This window comes from Anomaloglossus baeobatrachus, chromosome 2, assembly GCF_048569485.1.
Source record: "Anomaloglossus baeobatrachus isolate aAnoBae1 chromosome 2, aAnoBae1.hap1, whole genome shotgun sequence".
Classification (NCBI taxonomy): domain Eukaryota; kingdom Metazoa; phylum Chordata; class Amphibia; order Anura; family Aromobatidae; genus Anomaloglossus; species Anomaloglossus baeobatrachus.
Window position 1 is genome coordinate 214,916,700 of NC_134354.1, and position 23,363 is coordinate 214,940,062.

Consider the following 23,363-nt stretch of genomic DNA (forward strand, 5'->3'; position numbering starts at 1 on the left):
CCCAGAAAAATTACACTTGCAGAGCATGTGATGAATAAAAACATAAAATACCAACCTTATTGAGTGTGCAGTGTTCACATACAATGAGCCTGAGAGATTAGCGCAGTTATATCTGTCCTCCTGAAGCTCTGCAATCCAACTGTGGTATGAGGTTTCACAGAGCTGCTAGAGACACGAGACTACCTGGAGGGAGGGGATTTCCTCACAATCTGGTGAGGAAGGAGAAATGAAAGTAAAAGAGATGTGCCTGTCAGGCCTATGGTATGTGGGAGGGTTAACATCTCTGTGTCAGCAGTGGGGTCCTCCTGAGTTGAATCTCATGCCATAGCATTTTGTTTCATTCAAATGTCGACAACATTTTGCACTGACACTGATGCACCTGACCTTGCAGGACAGCTTGAATTTCTTTGGAACTTGATTAAGGCTGCATATCCACAATCTGGACAATCCTGCATTGCAACCTTTCATCAATTTTTCAGGGAAATTAGCTAAAGTGGCATGGTTTGTTAACTTCTTTATTATGTTGAAACCATGAGCAAAGGAAAATCAAGATCCCTGGAGATGGACTTGTAACCTCTAGTTTGTTGAGATTTGTCAACATTTTTGGTTCTCAAGTGCTCAGACAGTTCTCTTTGTGTTCTCCATGGTTAGTGTGGCACACACAGACAAACCTTCCAAATATTAAGTCAACTTCTTCCTTTTTATTCTCTAGTTTCAATGGGGATTTTCATATTGCCCACACCTGTTACTTGTGAGGTTGAATGAGCATGACATGCCTGAAATAAAGTTGCCGATAATTTTGTCTGGTCCATTTTGAGGGTTTTTGTTAGAAACTATGTCCAATTTGCCTTTTTTTCCTACTGTTTTTTTTTTGTGTAGTTCAAATACACACAAAGGAAGTAAACATGAATAAAAATAATGAAAAAGGTGTAATTGCAAAAATTTCATGGGAGAAATACTTCATTTTCTGGAACAATTTCAAGGATGCCAACACTTTTGGCCGGGACTGTATAATCAGTTTTATTCAGGGCTAAAATAAAATGTCTACATAATTCTAAAATGTTCGATGAATACTTACTTTACTTGATCAAAATTATAACTACTGTTACTTGTTACATAAGGATTATAACTCATTTACTTTTCTGCACCTATTTATTGCTCTAATTAGTATTTTGTTTGGCTTTAGGAAAGAATTGCGCAATGGCATGATCACAGCAGTCGCTACAGCTCAGAACTCCGTGACTTCAAGAACCAGGTCCTAAAAATGCTGGAGAACATAGAGAAGGAGAGAGATACAGTAAGGAATGAAATGGAAAACACAAATGTGCGGGTTGATCGGCTAGAAAGAGAGGTAGACTACTTGGAGACGCAGAACCCAGCTCCATCTTGTGTAGAAATAGATGAAAAATTAACAGAGCTTCACCTTCAAAAAAAGAAGAAGAAGGAAATATATGAAAAGCTAACAGGTAGAGTTTCCATGTCAGATTGTTCGTGACAATCCTTGAGTGTGTGTATATATATATATATATATATATATATATATATACTGCTAAAAAGACCTTGAAAAAAGTGGCTTTAGCTGCCCTACAATAAACTTAAGGGATATAATAACAGTTATGTCTCTACTTGAAACTTGCTCTGCCCAATAGGTACTAAACTTGATTCTCTGGAAAAATACCAAGAAAAATAAACCTCATCATGGTTCATTTATGCAATACCTGTAGCCCCATGTTATCATAGAAACAAAACAAAAAAAATCGGGGGCCATTACAGTATAAGTAAATAATATGTCATATCAGATTCTTTTAAGCTGTGTTTTATTTGAAAAAGTGCACATTCGTTACAGACAGAAAATGGCAGGTGAATTTAAAATAAAAAATACATGTAATTCTACCAGATAAACGAGGTATGAGAAGGAAAAGAGTCCCATATGAGGGAAGGCATGTCCTAGAAGTATAGGGTATAGGGTTAAATACAATAATAAGGATAACAATCCTAATAAAATAGGACCCTAGATAACCCTGAAAAAAACACTAAAAAAGACAGTTTAGGTCAAATACGCAGGGCCACTTGCTTATATAACAACCATCTATTCTGAAAAGTATATATGACAAAAGTTTAATATATCAAGAATAGAAAGAAGTTAGTGGTAAAGTGGCACCTGGAGACCATACCTACTGTCAGAGAAACAAAGGGTATGCCAGCCCTGGGATGGGAAAGGTCCAGACACATGTTTCGCGAGTGCTACTTTAGAAAACCATAGGCCACAGCAGTGAGGGGATGGATATACAGTGCCTTGCGAAAGTATTTGGAACCCTTGATTTTTTCAACCTTTTTCCACATTTCAGGCTTCAAACATAAAGTTAAAAATTAAAATTTTATGGTGAAGAATCAACAAGTGGGACACAATTATGAAGTTGAACAAAATGTATTGCTTATTTTAAACGTTTTTAAAAGATCAAAAACTGAAAATTGGGGCGTGCAATACTATTCGGCCCTTTTAAGTTAATACTTGAAGCGCCACCTTTTGCTACAATTACATCTGCAAGTCGCTTGGGGTATGTGTCTATCAGTTTTACACATTGAGAGACTGAAATTCTTGCCCATTCTTCCTTTGCAAACAGTTCGAGCTGAGTGAGGTTGGATGGAGAGCGTTTGTGAACAGCAGTTTTCTGCTCTTCTCACAGATTCTATTGGATTGAGGTCTGGACTTTGACTTGGCCATTCTAAAGCCCGCTACACACGCTTCAATATATCTCACAATCCGTCGTTGGGGTCAAGTTGTAAGTGACGCACATCCGGCATCGTTTGTGAGGTATCTGCGTGTGACATCTACTTGCGATCAGGATTGAACGCAAAACCGTTGATCGCAAACACATCGTATCATTCTCTAGAATTGAGCGTTTTGTTGCACGAACCTAGTCAATTGTAACGTGTGACATCCCTCATACGATTTTGGTGTCTGATGCAATGTGCGCAGGTGTGCGCTCTGCACCGCAGCTTAAAAAAGGTCCGCTTCAGAGCGCAGCTGAAAAGCTGCGTTCTGAAGCGCCTCACAATGTCTGTCAGTCACTAATCTCTGTCAGTCGGTCACTATCTCTGTCCCTCACTCTCTGTCCATGTCAGTCTATCCCCCTCTCTCATATACTCACCGATCCCCGATCCCCGGCGCTGCACGGTGTTCACACTGCTCCGGCGGCTTTTACTGTTTTGAAAAAGCCGGCCGCCCATTAAACAATTTCATATTCCCTGCTTTCCCCGCCCACCGGCGCCTATGATTGGTTACAGTGAGACACGCCCCCACTCTGAGTGACAGGTGTCACACTGCACCCAATCACAGCAGCCGGTGGGCGGGTCTATACTGTGTAGTGAAATAAATAATTAAATAATTAAAAAAAACGGCGTGCGGTTCCCCCCAATTTTAATACCAGCCAGATAAAGCCATACGGCTGAAGGCTGGTATTCTCAGGATGGGGAGCTCCACGTTATGGGGAGCCCCCCAGCCTAACAATATCAGCCAACAGCCGCCCAGAATTGCCGCATACATTATATGCGACAGTTCTGGGACTGTACCGGGCTCTTCCCGATTTGCCCTGGTGCGTTGGCAAATCGGGGTAATAAGGAGTTATTGGCAGCCCATAGCTGCCAATAAGTCCTAGATTAATCATGTTAAGCGTCTATGAGACACCCTCCATGATTAATCTGTAAATTACAGTAAATAAACACACACACCCGAAAAAATCCTTTATTAGAAATAAAAACACAAACATATACCCTGGTTCACCACTTTAATCAGCCCCAAAAAGCCCTCCTTGTCCGGCGTAATCCAGGATGCTCCAGCGTCGCTTCCAGCGCTGCTGCATGGAGGTGACCGGAGCTGCAGCAGACACAGCCGCTCCGGTCACCTCCACACAGCAAATGAAGACAGCCGCGCGATCAGCTGAGCTGTCACTGAGGTTACCCGCTGTCACTGGATCCAGCGGTGGCCGCGAGTATGAGTATGAGAGAGGGCTGCTAACTTCAGTAACTTAGGAGTTTAGCGGTCACCGGTGAGCCCTTCACTGGTGACCGCTAATCAGGACGCGACACAGACAGAGCCGCAGCATGACAATGAAGTCGGGTGAAGTTCACCCGAGTTCATTCTGACAGTGCGGCTCTGTCTGTGTCTGCTGTCATCTGCCATTCAGCTCTGCTACATGGCTGTCTGTGTCTGCTGTTAGCGGCCATGTAGCAGAGCTGAATGGCAGATGACATAGTAAAAACACATCCCTACACATTACACACGCTTGGCAAGTCAATAAATAAAAAAAAAAAAAAAAGGTGCCCAATGCATACGTCACAGATCACATGATCTAAAGGATCGCACATAACATTGATCAATTTAACATAGACTACTAACGCTAATGAACGACCAACGTGAAATCTCATAAGATCCCATATGCAACCTGGGCGTGTCACATCGCAAATGCGATTGTACAACTAATTGCAACGTGTAAAGTGGGCTTAACACCTGGATATGTAAATTTATGAATCATTACATTGTAGATTTTGCTTTATGTTTTGGATCATTGTCTTGTTGGAAGACAAATCTCCGTCCCAGTCTCAGGTCTTTTGCAGACTCCAACAGGTTTTCTTTAACCTTTGTCAGGCTGCATAATTTTGCCAAAATTTCTCGACAACCTTATCTCGGAAGGGGGTGGAGATATTTTCTTGAAATTTGGCCAATATTTTCTGGACCAAAAAATTATTGCAATTTAAAAAGGGAATAGTTACAATTGTACCTATTCAGTCGGACGAAGGATAAGAATGGTGCTGTATTTGGCTCCATCCATCTTCCCATCAATTTTAACCATCTTCCCTGTCCCTGCTGAAGAAAAGTAGGCACAAAACATGATGCTGCTATCACCATGTTTGACAGTGGGGATGGTGTGTTCAGGGTGATGAACTGTGTTGCTTTTACGCCAAACAGATCATTTGGCATTGTGCCCAAAAAGTTCGATTGTGTTTAATCTGACCAGAGCACCTTCTTCCACATGTTTGGTGTGTCTCCCAGGTGACTTGTAGCAAACTTTAAACAACACTTTTTATGGATTTCTTTGAGAAATGGCTTTCTTCTTGCCACTCTTCCATAAAGGCCAGATTTGTTTAGTGTACGATTGATTGTTGTCCTATGGACAGACTCTCCCACCTCAGCTGTAGATCTCTGAAGTTTATCCAGAGTGATCATGGGCCTCTTGGCTGCATCTCTGATCAGTCTTCTCCTTGTTTGAGATGAAAGTTTTGAGGGACGGCCGGGTCTTGGTAGATTTGCAGTGGTATGATACTGATTCAATTTCAATATGATCGCTTGCACAGTGCTTCTTGGGATGTTTAAAGTTGTGGAAATCTTTTTGTAACCAAATCTGGCTATAAACATTTTCACAACAGTATCACGGACCTGCCTGTTGTGTTCCTTGATCTTCATGATGCTCTATGCGCTTTAAACAGAACACTGAAACTATCACAGAGCTGGTGCATTTATACACAGGTGACTTATATTTATCATCATGTCATTTAGGACAACATTGGATCATTCAGAGATCCTCAATGAATTTCTGGAGTGAGTTTCCTGCACTGAAAGTAAAGGGGACGAATAATATTGCACGCCCCAATTTTCAGTTATTATGTTTTAAAAAGTTTAAAATAAGCTATACATTTTATGCAACTTCACAATTGTGTCCCATTTGTTGTTGATTCTTCACCGTAAAATTTAAATTTTTATCTTTATTTTTGAAGCCTGAAATTTGGGAGAAGGTTGAAAAAATCAAGGGGGCCGAATATGTTTGCAAGGCACTGTATTATTGTAGTATAGTATAGCTTGTAGTATCAAGCAGCAGATATGTGGCTGATTTTAATAAGTGCTGCATTAGGAGATAACTGTGCAGGCTTTCACTGCAGTAACCGGTGCTCACAATGACTTCCAGGTATGGGAAATGCTCACAGTGACGTCAACAACTACCCAGAAGTCATTGTATAGAGGCCGGCACAGAGTGCGCATGCACCAGCGTTCCATAGACAGCGCTAAGCATCTGCGGCTATGTGTGCCACTTCACCACCACCTTCTTTTTATTCTTGATATATTAAACTTTTGTCATATATACTTTTCAGAATAGATGGTTGGTATATAAGCAAGTGGCCCTGCGTATTTGGCCTCCTCTGTCTTTTTTATGTGTTTTTCTCGGGGTTATCTAGGGTCCTTTTTTATTAGGATTGTTATCTTATTATTGTATTTAACCCTATACCCTATGCTTCTAGGACAGGGGTGGGGAACCTTTTTTCTGCCAGGGGCCATTTGGTAATTTGTACCAATCTTCGGGGCCTGCAAAAAAATTTCAACTTGAAAATTTCCCTAATAAATTTGGTGAAACAATTAATTAACTCACCCTACTTTGGTGACTGGAGCGACTTCTCTTTGGTACGGCTGTGATGTTCAGTGATATTGATCACGTCGCTTCTCACAGTTTCTTTTCGAGGTTTGTCTCAGTCTGGAGCACAGTCAACTTTGTGAAATTAAGATTGGTAAACCATATACATCACATAAGAGACACTGTACATACACACACAGCCCTCACACACTGGCTGTATACCAAACACAGCCATGACACACTGGCTGCATACCGCACACAGCTCTGACACATTGGCCGTATACCGCACACAGCTCTGACACACTGGCCTTATACCCCACACAGCCCTCACATACTGGCTGTATACCGCACACAGCCCTGACACACTGGCCGTATAACAAACACAGCTATGACACACTGGCCATATACTGCACACAGCCCTGACACACTGGCTGTACACCGCACACAGCTCTGACACACTGGTCGTATACCACACACAGCTCTGACACACTGGCATATACCGCACAGTCACAGTCTGACACTCCCCCATCACTTTGCTTCTAACTGTAATCTGACAGAAGATCATGCAGGAGCCAGAGGCCGGGGGAAAATCCTCCCTATTGAAGTCTGCTGGCCCAGCTCTGTGTGACTGCACAGCTCGCACATAGCTACGGGCAGCCATGCTTGCAACGAATATGGGGATTTAAAGGGCCAGAAGCCGACAGAAGGAGCATCTGCCCGAGCACTGCGGCCACCGGGACCTGCCCAGGGGCTGCAGAAGAGGCCATGGCGGGTCGAATATGGCCCGCGAGCCGGAGGTTCCCCACCCCTGTTCTAGGACATGCTTTCCCTCAAATGGGCCTCTTTTCCTCCTCATACCTCGTTTATCTGGTACAATTACATGTATTTGTTATTTTAAATTCACCTGCCATTTTCTGGCTGTAACTAATGTGCACTTTTTCAAATAAAAAGCAGCTTAAAAGAATCTTATATGACACATTATTAACTTATACTGTAATGGCCCCCTTTTTTCTTTTGTTTTGTTTCTATAAACTTGATTCACAGTCTCTTCAATTTGTGATGAGTCTACTTATTCCTAAATACCAATTTTACTATACTGAATTTTGCTAATAATTTGTAGTTTTTAAACACATCAAAGTGTTTAGGCCAGATACCTGGCCTAAAGCCCTTTAAAAAGTCACTACATTTTTGAGCAACAATTTTGTGACTTTTGCTATTTTCAATCCAGTTTAAGGCAATTAGGCCAAAATGGGCAGAGCTGGGGCAGGAGGGAGGGAAATCAGGCATAACTTGTGCTACATGTCAATGACTAGAGTAATAGTTGTGGTGAGCTACACAGAGGTGCACATCACTTTTGAGACATGTTTGATTAATTAAAAGGCGTGCATATATATAATACATTTGAGAACACAGTTCTGCCAGCTCTTCCTGATGCTCCATAGACTTACATTGTAAAAGTCACTTCAAGGTCACGCACAGCACAGTCTGCGGAGGGAAAACATCACTGAGAAGAAGAGCAGAACAGCACTTGACACCGGAGCGAGGTAAGTATATTAATACACTCACATTACTTACAAATTTAAGCAATAAAAAAGTTAGTGGGATGGCTTCTTGAAGGACCAGAATAGACTACGGGCCAGTGCAGCAATAGTAAAATTGCAAATCTTTAATAGAGGATATTCTTCTTCATGTTAAGTAATTATGGTCTCTCTGAGGCAGGTAACACATTACAAATGAACCATGTATAGCAGGGGTAATTCATTTTCTCGAGGGGCCACATGAGAGACCATGACTGGTGTGGGGGGGCCAAACCAATAGGCTGAAATAAATTCTGTTCAATATTAATATTAATATATTCATTATAATTATTATTTTATATTAATATTAAATACCTTATTTTTCGTTTTATAAGATGCACCAGATTATAAGACGCACCCCAAGTTTAGAGATAAAAAAGGTAAAAAAAATAAAAATGGGGTCCATCTTATACTCCGGTGTTGTCTTACCGAAGGGGGGCAGCAGTGGTGGTGAAGCGGGGTCACATGAGGCAGAGGCTGTGCCAGCAGCGGCAACGGCTCAGTGGCGTCATCAGTGGCGGCTCAGTGGCGTCATCAGCGGCGGCTCAGTGGCGTCATCAGCGATGTCATTAGCGGTGGCTCAGTGGTGTCATCAGCGTCATCATCATCAGCGGCGGCGGCTCAGTGGTGCAGCAGGCCGGTGCAGTGAGCATCCCAGTCTGTCCGCAGTCCCGGTTCAAATGATGGCACCTGGAGCGGTGCATGCGCAGATGGAGCTCTCATCCAAGGGCTCTATCTGCGCACGCGCTGACTCCCAGAGCGGCACATGCGCAGATGGAGCTCTCATCCAAGAGCTCCATCTGCGCACGCGCTGACTCACGGCGACATCATTTGAAACTGGGACCGCGGACACACAGGGACACCTGCCGCACAGCCACCCGCCTGCATGAACAGAGTGGCAGCCAGCAGGCCGTTAACCTGCACGCCCACACAGAGAGGCAGCCAGCAGGCCGCCCACCCACCCGCCTGCACAGAGAGGCAGCCAGCAGGCCGCCCACCCGCCCGCCTGCACAGAGAGGCAGCCGGCCTCCAGGACAGAGAAGCAGCCGGCAGCGACAGGCACACAGCTGCCCGCACTCAACCACAGGCACCTGACCGCCCGCATTCAGCCACCCGGCCGCCCGAACGCACCCGGTCACCGCACAGACAGCCCCCCTGGTAAGCTATATTTGGATTTTAAGGCGCACCCCTCATTTTCCTCCCAAATTTTTGGGAGGAAAAGTTTGTCTTATAATCCGAAAAATATGGTATTTCACTATAGAATTAAACATGCTGACATCCCACTATATACAGTGGGTACGGAAAGTATTCAGACCCCTTAACATTTTTCACTCTTTGTTTCATTGCAGCCATTTGGTAAATTCAAAAAAGTTCATTTTTTTCTCATTAATGTATATTCTGCACCCCATCTTGACAGAAAACCCCCCAGAAATTTTTGCAAATTTATTAAACAAGAAAACTGAAATATCATATGGTTATAAGTATTTAAGTATTCAGACCCTTTGCTCAGACACTTATATTTAAGTCACATGCTGTCCATTTCATTGTGATTCTCCTTGAGATGGTTCTACTCCTTCATTGGAGTCCAACTGTGTTTAATTAAACTTATAGGACTTGATTTGGAAAGTCACACACCTGTCTATACAAGACCTCACAGCTCAGTGCATGTCAGACCAAATGAGAATCATGAGGTCAAAGGAGCTGCTGAAGGAGCTCAGAGACAGAATTGTGGCAAAGCACAGATCTGGCCAAGGGTACAAAACAAATTCTGCATTAGTCAAGGTTCCTAAGAGCACAGTGGCCTTCATAATGCTTAAATGGAAAAAGTTTGGGACCACCAGAACTCTTCCTAGACCTGGTCATCCAGCCAAACTGAGCAATCATGGGAGAAGAGCTTTGGTGAGAGAGGTAAAGAAGAGCCCCAAGATCACAGTGGCTGAGCTTCAGAGATGCATTAGGGAGATGGGAGAAAGTTCCACAAAGTCAATTATGACTGCAGCCCTCCACCATGTCAGCTTTTATGGCAGAGTGGCCTGACGGAAGCCTCACCTCAGTGCAAGACATATGAAAGCTCGCATAGAGTTTGCAAAAAAAACACATGAAGAGCTCCCAGACTATGAGAAATAAGATTCTCTGGTCTGATGAGACGAAGATAGAACTTTCTGGTGCTAATTCTAAGTGGTATGTGTGGAGAAAACCAGGCACTGCTCATCACCTGCCCAATACAATCCCAACAGTGAAACATGGTGTGGCAGCATCATGCTATGGGGATGTTTTTCAGCTGCAGGGACAGGACGACTTTTTTGCAATTGAAGGAAAGATGATATCCTGGAAGAAAACCTCTTCCAGAGTGCTCTGGACCCAGATTTGCTTGAAGGTTCACCTTGCAACAAGACAATGACCCTAAGCACACAGTTAAAATAACAAAGGAGTGGCTTCAGAACAACGCTTTGACCATTCTTGACTTGCCCAGCCAGAGCCTTGACCTAAACCCAATTAAGCATCTTTGGAGAGATCTGAAAATGGCGGTCCACCAACGTTCACCATCCAACCTGACGGAACTGGAGAGGCTCTGCAAGGAAGAATGGCAGAGGATCCCCAAATCCAGGTGTGAAAAACTTGTATCATTCCCAAGAAGACTCATGGCTGTACTAGCTCAAAAGGGTGCTTCTACTCAAAACAGAGCAAAGGGTCTGAATACTTAAAAGACCATGTGATATTTCAGTTTTTATTGTTTCACAAATTTGCAAAAATTTCTACATTTCTGGGTTTTTTTTCTGTCCAGATGGGGTGCAGTGTACATTAATGAGAAAAAAATGAACTTTTTTGAATTGACTAAATGGCTGTAATGAAACAAAGAGTGAAACATTTAAATGGGTCTGAATACTTTTCATACCCACTGTACAGTATGAGACAACACGGAGCTCCCTATATACAACATAAGCCCTCACATAGCTCCCTATGTATAGTATGAGCCCCCATATAGATCTCCTATATACAGTATGAACCCCCACATAGCCTCTCTATGTACAGTATGAGCCCCCCACATAGCCTCTCTATAAACAACACAAGTCCCCACACAGCCCCCTACATACCATATGAGCTTCCACATAGCCTCTATATACAGTCTAAGCCCCCACATAGCCTCTCTGTATGCTATATGTGCCCACACACAGCCTCCTATATACATTATGAGCCCCCACACAGCTCCCTACATACCATATGAGCCCCTCAAAAACCTCTCTATATACAGTATGAGCTCTCCATATAACCTCTATATACAGTATGAGCCCGCACATAGCCCTTCTATATAAATATGAGCCCTCGCATACACTGAGAAGCAAAAGGGTAACAATGTTTTGAACTTTTGATTTTCATGCTCGATATCTCATCATCCACTACATCTTTGAACATTAGACTACCATAAATTTAGAGACAATCATCTTGGCTATCTCATACATAAATTTGACTTGCATTTGATTTACCATATGATTAGTTATGCAAATTATTTTCATATCACTGCATTGTTACTGTTTTGCTCTTGGTGTTTGAAAAATCTTTTTCTTTCTGTATACTATAAATTACAACCTGTTTTCACATTCCCTAATAGCTCAGTGTGTTATTAGGTTGATTCCCAACCAAAAGGTCACTGGTTTGAATCGAGGAGCAGCCACGAAGAAGATTTCCTCAAGAAAGAGATACATCATCATCCAGCTCATCAATAGCAGTCTCTTAGCCAAGAAAATTGCCAAACTGTATCATGTTAGGGGGGCTTTACACGTTGTGACATCGCTTCTGAAATATCGTTGGGGTCACGTCGTTAGTGACGCACATCCGGCGCCGGTAGCGACATCGCAATGTGTAAATCCTAGGTGCGACGATAAACGATCGCAAAAGCGTCGAAAATCGGTGATCTGTGTAGCGTCGTTCATTTCCATAATGTTGGGTCGACCGCAGGTACGATGTTGTTTGTCGTTCCTGCAGCTCCACACATCGCTGTGTGTAAACTCGCAGGAGCGACAAACATCTCCTTACCTGCGTCCCGACGGCAATGCGGAAGGGAGAAGGTGGGCGGGATGTTATGTCCCGCTCATCTCCGCCCCTCCGCTTCTATTGGCCGGTCGATTAGTGAAGTCGCGGTGACGTCAAACGCACCTCCCCCTTGAAGGAGGGATAGTTCGGCAGTCACAGCGACGTCGCCGAGCAGGTACATGCGTGTGAAGCTGCCGTAGCGATAATGTTCGCTACGGCAGCAATCACCACATATCGCATGTGCGACAGGGGCGGGTTCTATCGCGCTCGACATGGCTAGCAATTGCTAGCGATGTCGCAACGTGTAAAGCCCACCTAAGTGTCATGACAGTTGGAAGAATCAAAAATTAAATCCTTCCATCCTTTCAAAAGCCAGGAGATGGATGGTCAGACAATATATCAGAGTCAACAAGTCAGCTCATCACAAGTCTATTAGTTCTAGTGCAAGATGGTGGAATGGTTGTCGAGTTCCTACCCCTGAAAAGTAATGTTATTTAGGAAGGTAATGTAAAGTATAGTTATGGATTATAACATAGGATATTGGTAAGATAGGTTGCCCGACAACTGACTGCAGGGCAAGTGACAGTTGGCAGTTGGTATTAGCCAATTGGGGGAGCTAGTGCTGAGGTAAGAAAGGACAGAAACCATCTTAGAGTTCAGTTAGGGAATGACCAGAGTTGAGTGCGGACATATGGGTCCGTCAGGTCATTTTGGTTGCATTCTTGGGGTGACTTGTGGCAGGAAGGAGTGAAAGAAAAAGCAAGGGTAGTGAGAAAATACCACAGAATTTCAAAAGGTGTTTATACCCAGAGATTAGACCAGCAGTGAAATCTGGGACTCATCAAGGACCTGAAAGCAATCCTTGTGGGTGGGGTCTGAGGACAGATATTTAGTAGCAGGCCCCGGGTAGCTTACAGCTGAGAGGAAATGGGCTAACACGGTGGTGAACATGAGACGAGAATGCAGTCCTAGGCAGCAGAGCGTTGCTACTCCCTGTTGCTGGCAGGATGTAGAACCGTGTGATGATTGTAGGCATTCTCATGAACAGTAATTTTGTGCTAAGCTGGGTTGTGGCAGAAGGTCTGGGACTAACCAGGACAGTAGCATCTAAAGTGAATATTGAGAAACTGTGTCTTGTGGTACTGTGTGTAAAGTAAACATCCATTAAGTTATATGCCTGCTACATACTCAGACATGTGAATACAGTTGAAGAAAAAGCTGTACACATACCCAATTGAGTTGAGCCGTTTGCACAAAAATTGGGTACGTGTAGAAGAGATCTGGAATCAGATTTTAGTCAAGACATGCTTGAATTTGATTGAGAGCACACCCAGCAGGATTCGAGCAGTCTTGAAAGCCAAAGGTGGATTTATAAAATAGTAACAAAATATTAAAAATAAAAATTAGAGCAAAACAGTGAGAATGCAGTGACTTGACAACAATCTGCATAAATAATCACATGCTAAATAGTTGCAAGTCAAATTTATACATGAGATAGGCAAGATGATTGTCTTTAAAATTATGGTAGTCTAATATTCAAAACTATAGCAGATGGCGAGATATGGAGCCTGAATGTCAAAAATTCAAAACATTGATACCCTTTTGCTCGTTAGTGTAACCTCCTATATCCAGTGTGAGACCTCATATAGCCCCCTATATAGAGTATGAATCTCACAAAGCCTTCTAGATACAACATAAGCCATTACATAGCCTCCTAAAATTATGAAGACCTCTACCAGAGACCTAGTTTAAAGCTTCTGGGCCCTAATGATTGACATTCTGCTTTGCATGGTGAGTGGTCACAGTGCTTACTGTATGGTGAGTGGTGATTGTAACCGACCCTTGCACAGCCCTGATGAGGACTGGAAGCCAGTGGCTCCAGGAAGAAAAATACTTTATTTTCTTCCTGTAGCCACTGCCCAAGTACGGTAATCCTGCTAGGCAATATTTAAATGTCTTTTACCTGTAGATTACCACTATATCTGCAGGTAAATATAATTTCAAAAGATGCCAGGTTCCCTTGAAAGGAGCACTGGCTGCACTATCTGGATGTGGCAGAAAAACCAGTACACATATTAATTCACCTATGGATATTATTGCATGTGTACTTAACATTCACAGGGGTTAGTGGAACCTACCTCTCATGTTGTAATAGGTTGTCCAAAGGCTGAGGTTGCAGAAAATGAGGAAACAGATGTGATGCAGAGTCCTCCCATCATCCGGAAGTCATGTAAGTGGGTTCCATTAACCCCATTTCACTCTTTGATTCAAATTTTATAGGAAAAAATATGTGTTAAAATATTTTTGTTTAATGTAAATGAAGTGGAATCAAAGTAATACAACCCCTGGCAAAATTTATGGACTCACCTGGCTCTCAGGATGTTCATTCAGTTGTTTACTTTAGTTTAAAAAAAGCAGATCACAGACATGGCGCAAAACTAAAGTCATTTCAAATGGCAACTTTCTGGCTTTAAGAAACACTAAAAAATCATGAAAGCATAATGTGCTAGCCTGGGAGGAAAAATTATGGAATCACTCAATTCTGAGGTACAAATTATGGAATTATGAAAAACAAACAAACAAATGAACACTCCAATACATCACTAGTATTTTGTTGCACCACCTCTGGCTTTTATAACAGCTTGCAGTCTCTGAGGCATGCACTTAATGAGTGACAAACAGTACTCTTCATCAATCTGGCTCCAAATTTCTCTGATTGCTGTTGCCATATCAACTTTGCAGGTTGGAGCCTTGTCATGGACTATTTTCTTCAACTTCCACAAAAGATTTTCAATTGGATTGAGATCCGGAGTATTTGCATGCCATGACATTGACCTTATGTGTCTTCTTTAAAGGAATTTTTTCACAGTTTTTGTTCTACGGCAAGATGCATTATCATCTTGATAAATGATTTCATCATCCCCAAACATCCTTTCAATTTATGGAATCAGAAAAGTGTCCAAAATTTCAATGTAAACTTGGGCATTTATTGAAGATGTAATGACAGCCATCTCCCCAGTGCCTTTACCTGACATGCAGCCCCAGATCATCAATGACTGTGGAAATGTACATGTTCTCTTCAGGCAGTCATCTTTATAAATCTCATTGGTATGAAACAAAAAAAAAGTTCCAGCATCATCACCTTGCCCAATGCAGATTTGCAATTCATCACTGAATATGACTTTCATTCAGTCATCCACAGTCCACGATTGCTTTTCCTTAGCCCATTATAGCTTTGTTTCTTTCTGTTTAGGTGTTAATGATGGCTTTTGTTTAGCTTTTCTGTATGTAAATCCCAGTTCCTTTAGGCGGTTTCTTACAGTTTGGTCACAGACATTGAATCCAGTTTCCTCCCATTCGTTCATTTGTTTTGTTGTGCATTTCCTGCTTTGGAGACATATTGCTTTAAGTTTCCTGTCTTTATGCTTTGATGTCTTCCTTGGCCTACCAGTATGTTTGCCTTTAACAACCTTTCCATGTTGTTTGTATTTGGTCCAGATTTTAGACACAGCTGACTGTGAGCAACCAGCATCTTTTGCAACATTGTGTAATGATTTACCTCTTTTAAGAGTTTGAGCCATGATTCATTTCAGTCCACTTGGTGCAACAGCTCTCCAAGGTGTGATCACTCCTTTTTAGATGCAGACTAACAAGCAGATCTTATTTGATGCAGGTGGTTTGGAAATGAAAATTTGCATGGTGATTCTATTATTTTTACCTCAGAATTGACTGATTCCATAATTTTTTCCCCCTGTTTGGTTTTGAAAAGTAACAGTTACTGGCTAGCACATTATGTTTTCATGATTTTTTTAGTCTTTCTTAAAGCCAGAAAGTTGACATTTGAAATTACTTTAGTTTTGTGCCATGTCTGTGATCTGCTTTTTTTAAACAAAAGTAAACAACTGAATGAACATCCTCAGAGCCAGGTGAGTCCATAATTTTTACCAGGGGTTGTATACATTGCAATAGGAAAATTAAATTGACCTATTGATAAATATTACATTTTGACATCAAAATCTGCCGATTTATAGAAATATCATCCTGCATTGATTTGTCAGTCACTAAAAATTTACAAGTAGTAGTCCCTCTTTCTTAAAGGGAACCTGTTGCTTTGTACATGCTGCACATCTGATCTGTGTACTGCACGGTAAAGAAAAGGAGAATTATATATAGGTTCATTGGAAAAAGTTCAGTATAACTTGTATTTTATTCAATAAAATCCCTGGTGCTTAAATACCTTTTGAGTCAAGTGGGTGGTACTACACAGTGATTGACAGCTATCTCTACATGCACAATCATAAAGAGCCGAATGTCAATCACAGAAAAGGTCAGCATACTGGAAATTCAAGCTTTATTGAAAATTTTCACACAAGAATGTATATCACTATGATCAGCTCCTCCTGTTATATAACATCCTGCCTGCACATTAGATACCATTTATAACATGACAGATCCCTATAAAGAAAGACATTCAGCCCCTGACATTCAATAAAAATAAAGAATGTTTTACCTACTACAGATTTTTAAAGGACATTAGCTCTCCTCCTTGAAGGAATACATATTAATGATCACTGCTTGTTGTCAGCAAATAAGTACATTCATGCTGACATTCCGATACTGAAAAATCAACAAAATTTAGACCATACTTCTCATCACTTTACAGTATTTTCAAAAATCAGGCTTTTTACTCTTGACCGCAAGGACTTGACTATTATCACTAAGTGCTTAACTATTGAAAACTATATGGTCCCCTTTCACTCTGATAGGTCATCATACAACACCCGCCTTATGATGGACAATCTCATAGTATTCGTGAGCCATAAAATGTATTAGTCCCTAGTAAGCCGCCTGGCAATTGCACAGGTTACATAATAGTTGTCCTTGGTACATATGACTGTGTTCAGGACAACGTCACTTGTGTTTTTTTTAATTCATTCTTCTTTCCTTATCTTGCAGTATTTACTGATGGTTTTTTTTTACACCAAATTCATCTAAATGGTGCCATGGTATAATACATTTGCGTTTCCTATATTAAAAATGTGAACCTATTGCCCCCCCAACATGTTTCACCAAAGTGGCGTCATCTGGGGGATCGAGGCACTAATTAGAAAGTGCAAATGGATTATACCATGGCCCACTATTGATACTGTGATCTGGATATTAAGCCTTTTTCTAGCCACAATATATTAATCATTTTAGGGCAAGGTATGACTACTTTTGAGAATGAAAAAGATAAAAATACCCATTGTAGCTGCTACTGGTTGTAAAAATATGTGTGTAGTCTTTTTGAATTTATAATACTAAATATTAAAAGCTATGTTTTAAATAAATAGTCTTTAGTTTAGGGGTCTTTAGTTGCCTTAGTCAAATTGTAACAACTTATCTATACCCCTACGCTGACTTTGAACGAAATTTGTTCATGTCAGCTCAAGGCCTGGTCTCAAACCAAACTTTTTCTAAATTCTGTGTGAACCCGCCAAACCGAACTTTCACGAGTCTGTTCACCTCTATTACTAAGATTTATGTTCATAAGACTGAAAAGTTCCTTTCTGAGTACCTTGAACGGAATCTGTTAGTAGGATAAACCCTCTTAAGCAGTCATGTTAGCCATGTAAGTCATAGGAAGCTGGAGAAATGACACCCTGATATCTGCGATGTCTTATTCCAGAGAAATCCATGTTTTTCTTATATCTAAATGAGCTCTTCTAGGCTATGGGCAGGGCACAGATCATCTGCATTAGAATCTACCTCAAGGGATTATTTTTCTTAAAAGGGGCGTTACCAATATTAGACATGTTAACACAATATAGTACAACTGAACTTTGTCTCCTTACAAATAAGTCAGCATCTGCAGCTCTCACAGCTCTGCTGTATTACAACAATATTGTAGCACAGGCTGCCTATGAGATGGAAGCTGAAGCTGAGATGCAGATGTATCAGTTTTAATCACAGTTCTGCTGTGACTTTAGGACAGAAGTGAGCAGCCATCACATATAATACTGGTAATGCCCCTTTAATACTAGAAGGTGGCCCGATTCTAAAGTATTGGGTAGTCTAGAATGTGTATGTAGGTTAGCAGATTGAATAATAAGGTAATGAATGGACTGGATGGGTTAGGTTTAATTTAGTATTCTTATAATTGTTTATTGGTTTTAAAATGACAACAGAAGGAACAGTTTTAATAGATGAGTCTAATGTTTAATGATGTCCATGGCTTGTAATGAAAGAAGGCCATGAACAGTGTAAAGTTAAGTAAAAATATTTTTGTACACATTTTGTGTGAAGACCTTTTCACTATCTGAAAGTAACTTTCCTTGTAAAGGGGTGTCAACAACTTGCACTTTGACGTTGGATCACATTGTCCTGGTATGTGGGCTGAATCTGTGATGTGGCCCAATGCTGGTATGTGCCCCCATCGTGGTGCAGCCACCATCCTGACATGTGCCCCCATCCTGCGGGGTAATATGTGCGGGGGATGGAGTGCGGGGGGTGGAGCCAAGCGGGGCCATGGCGCTGAGGACGTCAGTGCTGGGGACTGCATGGCTGGGGACAGGTGACTATTCGTTTGTGTGTGTGTGTGTATGTGTGTGTGTGTGTGTTCAGTGTATACATTAGGAGGGTGGAGTGTAGGGGGGTGGAGCTGAGGTGGGTAATGTGGAGGCGAGCGGTGGGTATGTGTCGGCTGGGTTGCCGGTGTGGGCTCCCGGGGGTGCAGCAGTTACCGGGGAGTTGGGGCTCCGTGTGGGTGTGGGGAAAAGTGTCGGGCATCGTCCTGTGGCCCGTAGTTTGGGCTGCTCAGTTAGCTGAGCCGTTGGTCGTAGGCTCTTTAGCGTGTGCGGTATGGCTACGGTTTTCACTGTAATGATGTCATTTTGGAGCAAGACAGACAGAATAAGGCAATTATATATATAGATAAGCTCTGGAGACAGATTCTCATGTAGATCAATGTCCGGACCATAGCCTGAAACAACTCATTTACATATAAGAAAAATGTGGATTTCTCTGGAATAAGACATTGGATCACAGATATCAAGTTATCATTTTATTCAACTTCCTATGACCTGTGTGCCCATATAGATGGCTTTGTAGGGTTGATCCTAATGACAGATTACTTTTAGAATATTCATTACTGTCATTCTGCAAGAATATACAGTATATGAAATCTGTTTGGAAATTCATCAGGAAGTTTAATGCAAAGTAGCAAAAAGCAAAAGTGTCACTTGCAGCCAATCAAAGTCCAACTCTTCTTTTCTTTGTCGATCCATTAATAATGGAAAGCTGTTAATGATGGGTTGCACAAGCTTTGATAAATCCTTTGTCACATTGCTTTTCACCTATTTCCAGGAATGCATTGTTGACTTAAACATTATGAAAGGAGTATAATCATAATAAAAAGTGATACACTAGGGGCATCACTTTCAGATTAAAAGTATTTTAAAAGTGGCCTGACTCCTGGAACTCTACTAATCCTGAAACGTAAATTAGGTAGTTCTGTTCCAGGTATTGATGGCATTGACAGAAAAGACTTGACAGATTCCCTTTAATTAAAGAAGACCAGTCACTAGGTCAAAAGTGGGCCGTTTTTGCTGTTATTTTATTCCTGCTGTTACCCTTTTTTAGAATCTGCCATATTGTCCAAGACATTTAGGCCTTTTTACTTAGTGCTAATTTTATGGCCTTTAGCAAGAGGGCATAACTCACAGGTAAATTGTGCAGAGCCACCTAAACGCACATCCTGGGGAATTGTGAGAGCCATGCCCCTTTGTAAAGACCAGAAAAACTAGCACTGAATGAAAAAGGCCGATATCTCTGGAGCAGTATGGCAGACTTACATAAAAATACTCCAAAAAACAAAAGAAAAACAAAAAATTGAATACTTACAGATGTAGTGACAATAAAATAAGAACAATAACCCGCCACTTTTGACCTAGAGACTGGTCCTTTATAAGTCTCAATAATGTAATATTTATTCCTAAACCTATATATTTTGTCCCAGGGCATTCAGTATCTACAAAATGAAACAATTCTACATTTTTCTTTGACTAAAATATCTAAAATATTATTTACAAAGATCAAATACCGATCTCTGAGTTTCCATGGTCACAGACCACAAACATTCAGTGTAGTCTGCTCCTGCAGGAATTCTTGGTGACTAATGTTTTTTTGTGTTGATGTTACTTTCTAAACATTGTTTTTTTTTTACTCCTGTAACCTCTTTACTTATGTAGATTGCAGTGACACTATTTCTCAAGTGAATGCTATGAAAATACTAAAGCGATTTAGGAGCAGCGCTGGCCTCTGGACAAAGGACCCAATTGGAAATTCCGAAAAGGTTTATGTCTTTGATGGAGCAGGCAATGATACTGTGTTTGTGTTCTCCCGCATGAAGGAATTCACTCTTACGTCTTCATCACGCAAAGTACCTCGAATCAAGCTACCTTATCCATGGATTGGTACAGGACACATTGTTTATGGTGGCAATTTGTATTATATACGGCAAGATGAGGAATTTCAGGTTATAAAATTCAACCTAACTTCCAGAGCGGTGGTTGACAGCGCAGTTCTGCCCATAGAAGATCAAGTACCAGTATACGGACTGTCCAAATTCAACTACATAGACATAGTGGCCGATGAAGAAGGTCTCTGGGTCATCTATGCCACCAGGGAGAATGAAAAAAATATCTGTTTAGCCAAACTAGATCCAGGTAACCTTGGCATTGAGCAGATGTGGGATACTCCATGCCCAATAGAAAATGCAGAAAGTGCTTTTGTGGTGTGCGGCACTCTATATGTAGTATATAACACTAAGCTCCCGAGTCGCTCTCGAATACAGTGTGTCTTTGATGTCAGTGGCACCATAACCAGTGAAAATGTCCCAATTGTTTACTTTCCGAAACGGTATGGATCTCATTCCAGCATGAAATACAACCCCAAGGAAAAACAAATCTATGCTTGGGATGATGGATACCAAATCTTATATAAACTTACCATGAAGCCTAGGGATGAACTGTATTAGAGCTGATGGTGATCATATGATTTCATGTATCACTTTTCATATTAAAGGATTGTTATAACTTGGGTCATACACATAATACTCCACACATGGCATTACAGCAATTCCATTTTTTCCTCATGTCTCAATTGTTTCCTTCTTAGTCTAACAATATAATTTACACTAAACAAAACTATCAATGCAACACTTATTATTTGCTCCCATTTTTCATGAGCTGAACTCAAAGATCTAAGACTTTTTCTATGCACACAAAAGGTCTTTTTCTCTCAAATATTGTTCACAAATTTGTCTAAATCAGGGTTAGCACGTCTCCTTTGTGGAGATCATCCATCCACCTCACAGAGGGTAATGAGACAGCATGACTAGTGCACAGGTATGCCTTAGGCTGGCCACAATGAAAGGCCACTCCAAAATATACAGTTTTACAGCATTAATGGGTTGGGGAGGTGTCATTTTCCTCATGCAGTGCAACACATCTTCTTCACATACAGTTGATCAGGTTGTTGATTGTGGACTGTGGAATATTTGCTTTAACTTAAACACATTGTTGTATTCCTTGATCCAGACTGTCCAAAACATGCTCAGTGTCTGAAATATTTGGTGAGTATACTGGGCAAGCAAGAACTGAGATGTTTTCAGCTTTCTGAAATTGTGTACAGATCCTTGCAATATGGAACTGTGCATTATCATGCTAGAACATGGAGGTGATGGTCGTGAATGAATGGCACAACAATGGGCCTCAGGATCTCTGTGCATTCAAAATAAAATGCATCTGTGTTCAGTGTCCATAACATACACCTACCCATATCATAACACCATTGTCACCATGGGCCACTCGATTCACAATGATGACATTAGCAAAACGCTCACCCACACAACGCCATACACACATTTTGACATCTGCCCTATACGATAAAAACTGGGATTCATCCGTGACGAGAGCACCTCTCCGATGTACTAGACATCACATATGCCCACTCAAGTCAGATACGACAATGAACTACAGTCAGATGAAGACCCCGATGAGAAGGACAATCATGCAGATGAGCTTCCCTGAGATGGTTGCTGACAATTTGTGCAGAAATTCTTTGGTTATCCAAACTGATTGTTGCAGCAGGTTCAGGTGTCTGGTCTCAGAGGATCTTCGAAGTTAAGATCCTGGATGTTGTGGTCTTGGGCTGGTGTGGTTACATGTGGTCTGCTGTTATGAGACAGAAGAAACTGCCAAATACTCTGAAACGCCTTTGGAGTCAGTGTATGGCAAAGAAATAAATATTCGATTCTTGGGCAACAGCTTTGGTGGATATTCCTGCAGTCAGCACGCCAATTACATGCTCCCTCAAAACTTGCAACATCTGTTGCATTGTGTTGTGTGATAAAACTGCACATTTTAGAATGGCCTTTTATTCTGGCCCGCCTAAAGGGCGCTTTACACGCTGTGACATCGCTAGTGATGTCGCTAGCGATCGCACCCGCCCCCGTCGTTTTTGCGTCATGGGTAAATCGCTGCCCGTGGCGAACAATATCGCTAAGACGCGTCACGCATACTTACCTTCCCGTCAATCAGCGGGCCACCAATAGAAGTGGAGAGGCGGAGAGCAGCCGCATTCACGTCACTCCCACCTCGTTGCTGGAGGACGCAGGAACGCTGTTGTTCATCGTTCCCTGGTGTCACACATAGCGATGTGTGCTGCCTCAGGAACGACGAACAACCTGCGTCCAGAACCATTAACGATATTTGGGATTTGAAGAACGTGTCAACGATCAACGATTAGGTGAGTATTTTTGATCATTAGCGGATGCTCGTACGTGTCACACACAACGACGTCGCTAATGAGGCTGGATGTGCGTCACGAATTCCGTGCCCTCCAACGACATCTTGTTAACGATGTTGTTGCGTGTAAAGCGGCCTTAAGGCACACTTGTGCAATAATCATGCTGTCTAGTCAGCATCTTGATATGCCACACCTGTGAGGTGGATGGATTATCTCGGCAGAGGAGATGTTCTCACTAACACAAATTTAGACAAATTTGTGAACAATATTTGAGAGAAAAAGACCTTGTACATAGAAAAAGTTTTAGATCTTAGAATTCAGCTTATAAAAAAATGGGGGCAAAACCAAAAATGTTGCGTTTATATTTTTGTTCTGTGCATATTCATACTTGCTGAATTGAAATCAATATCATCACCACTTCATCCATCTCAGTGTAAATAATAGTGGTATATTTTAATCCAGAAATTGATTTATCTAATATAATGATGGATGCCCAAACAAAAATTGGAGATCTTAAAAAATATAAATATTTTATTTAGCAGAATTATTACAACATTTACAA

The 23,363-nt window shown here is 41.5% G+C and overlaps 1 protein-coding gene across 2 annotated transcripts in view; it reads left to right on the forward strand.

The window, feature by feature from the left end:
* The window catches only part of OLFML3 (olfactomedin like 3), an 85,744-nt gene extending 62,670 nt beyond the window's left edge, over positions 1-23,074 (forward strand). The window contains exons 2-4 of one of the 2 annotated variants that reach the window (XM_075335606.1): positions 1,187-1,466; positions 14,169-14,243; positions 20,242-23,074. In XM_075335606.1, the coding sequence (XP_075191721.1) occupies positions 1,187-1,466; positions 14,169-14,243; positions 20,242-21,029 (1,143 nt within the window). In that variant the 3' untranslated portion in view covers positions 21,030-23,074. The remainder of the gene's footprint in view (positions 1-1,186; positions 1,467-14,168; positions 14,244-20,241) is intronic. The other variant, XM_075335607.1, reaches the window with a different exon arrangement.
* Positions 23,075-23,363: the final 289 nt, after the last annotated feature.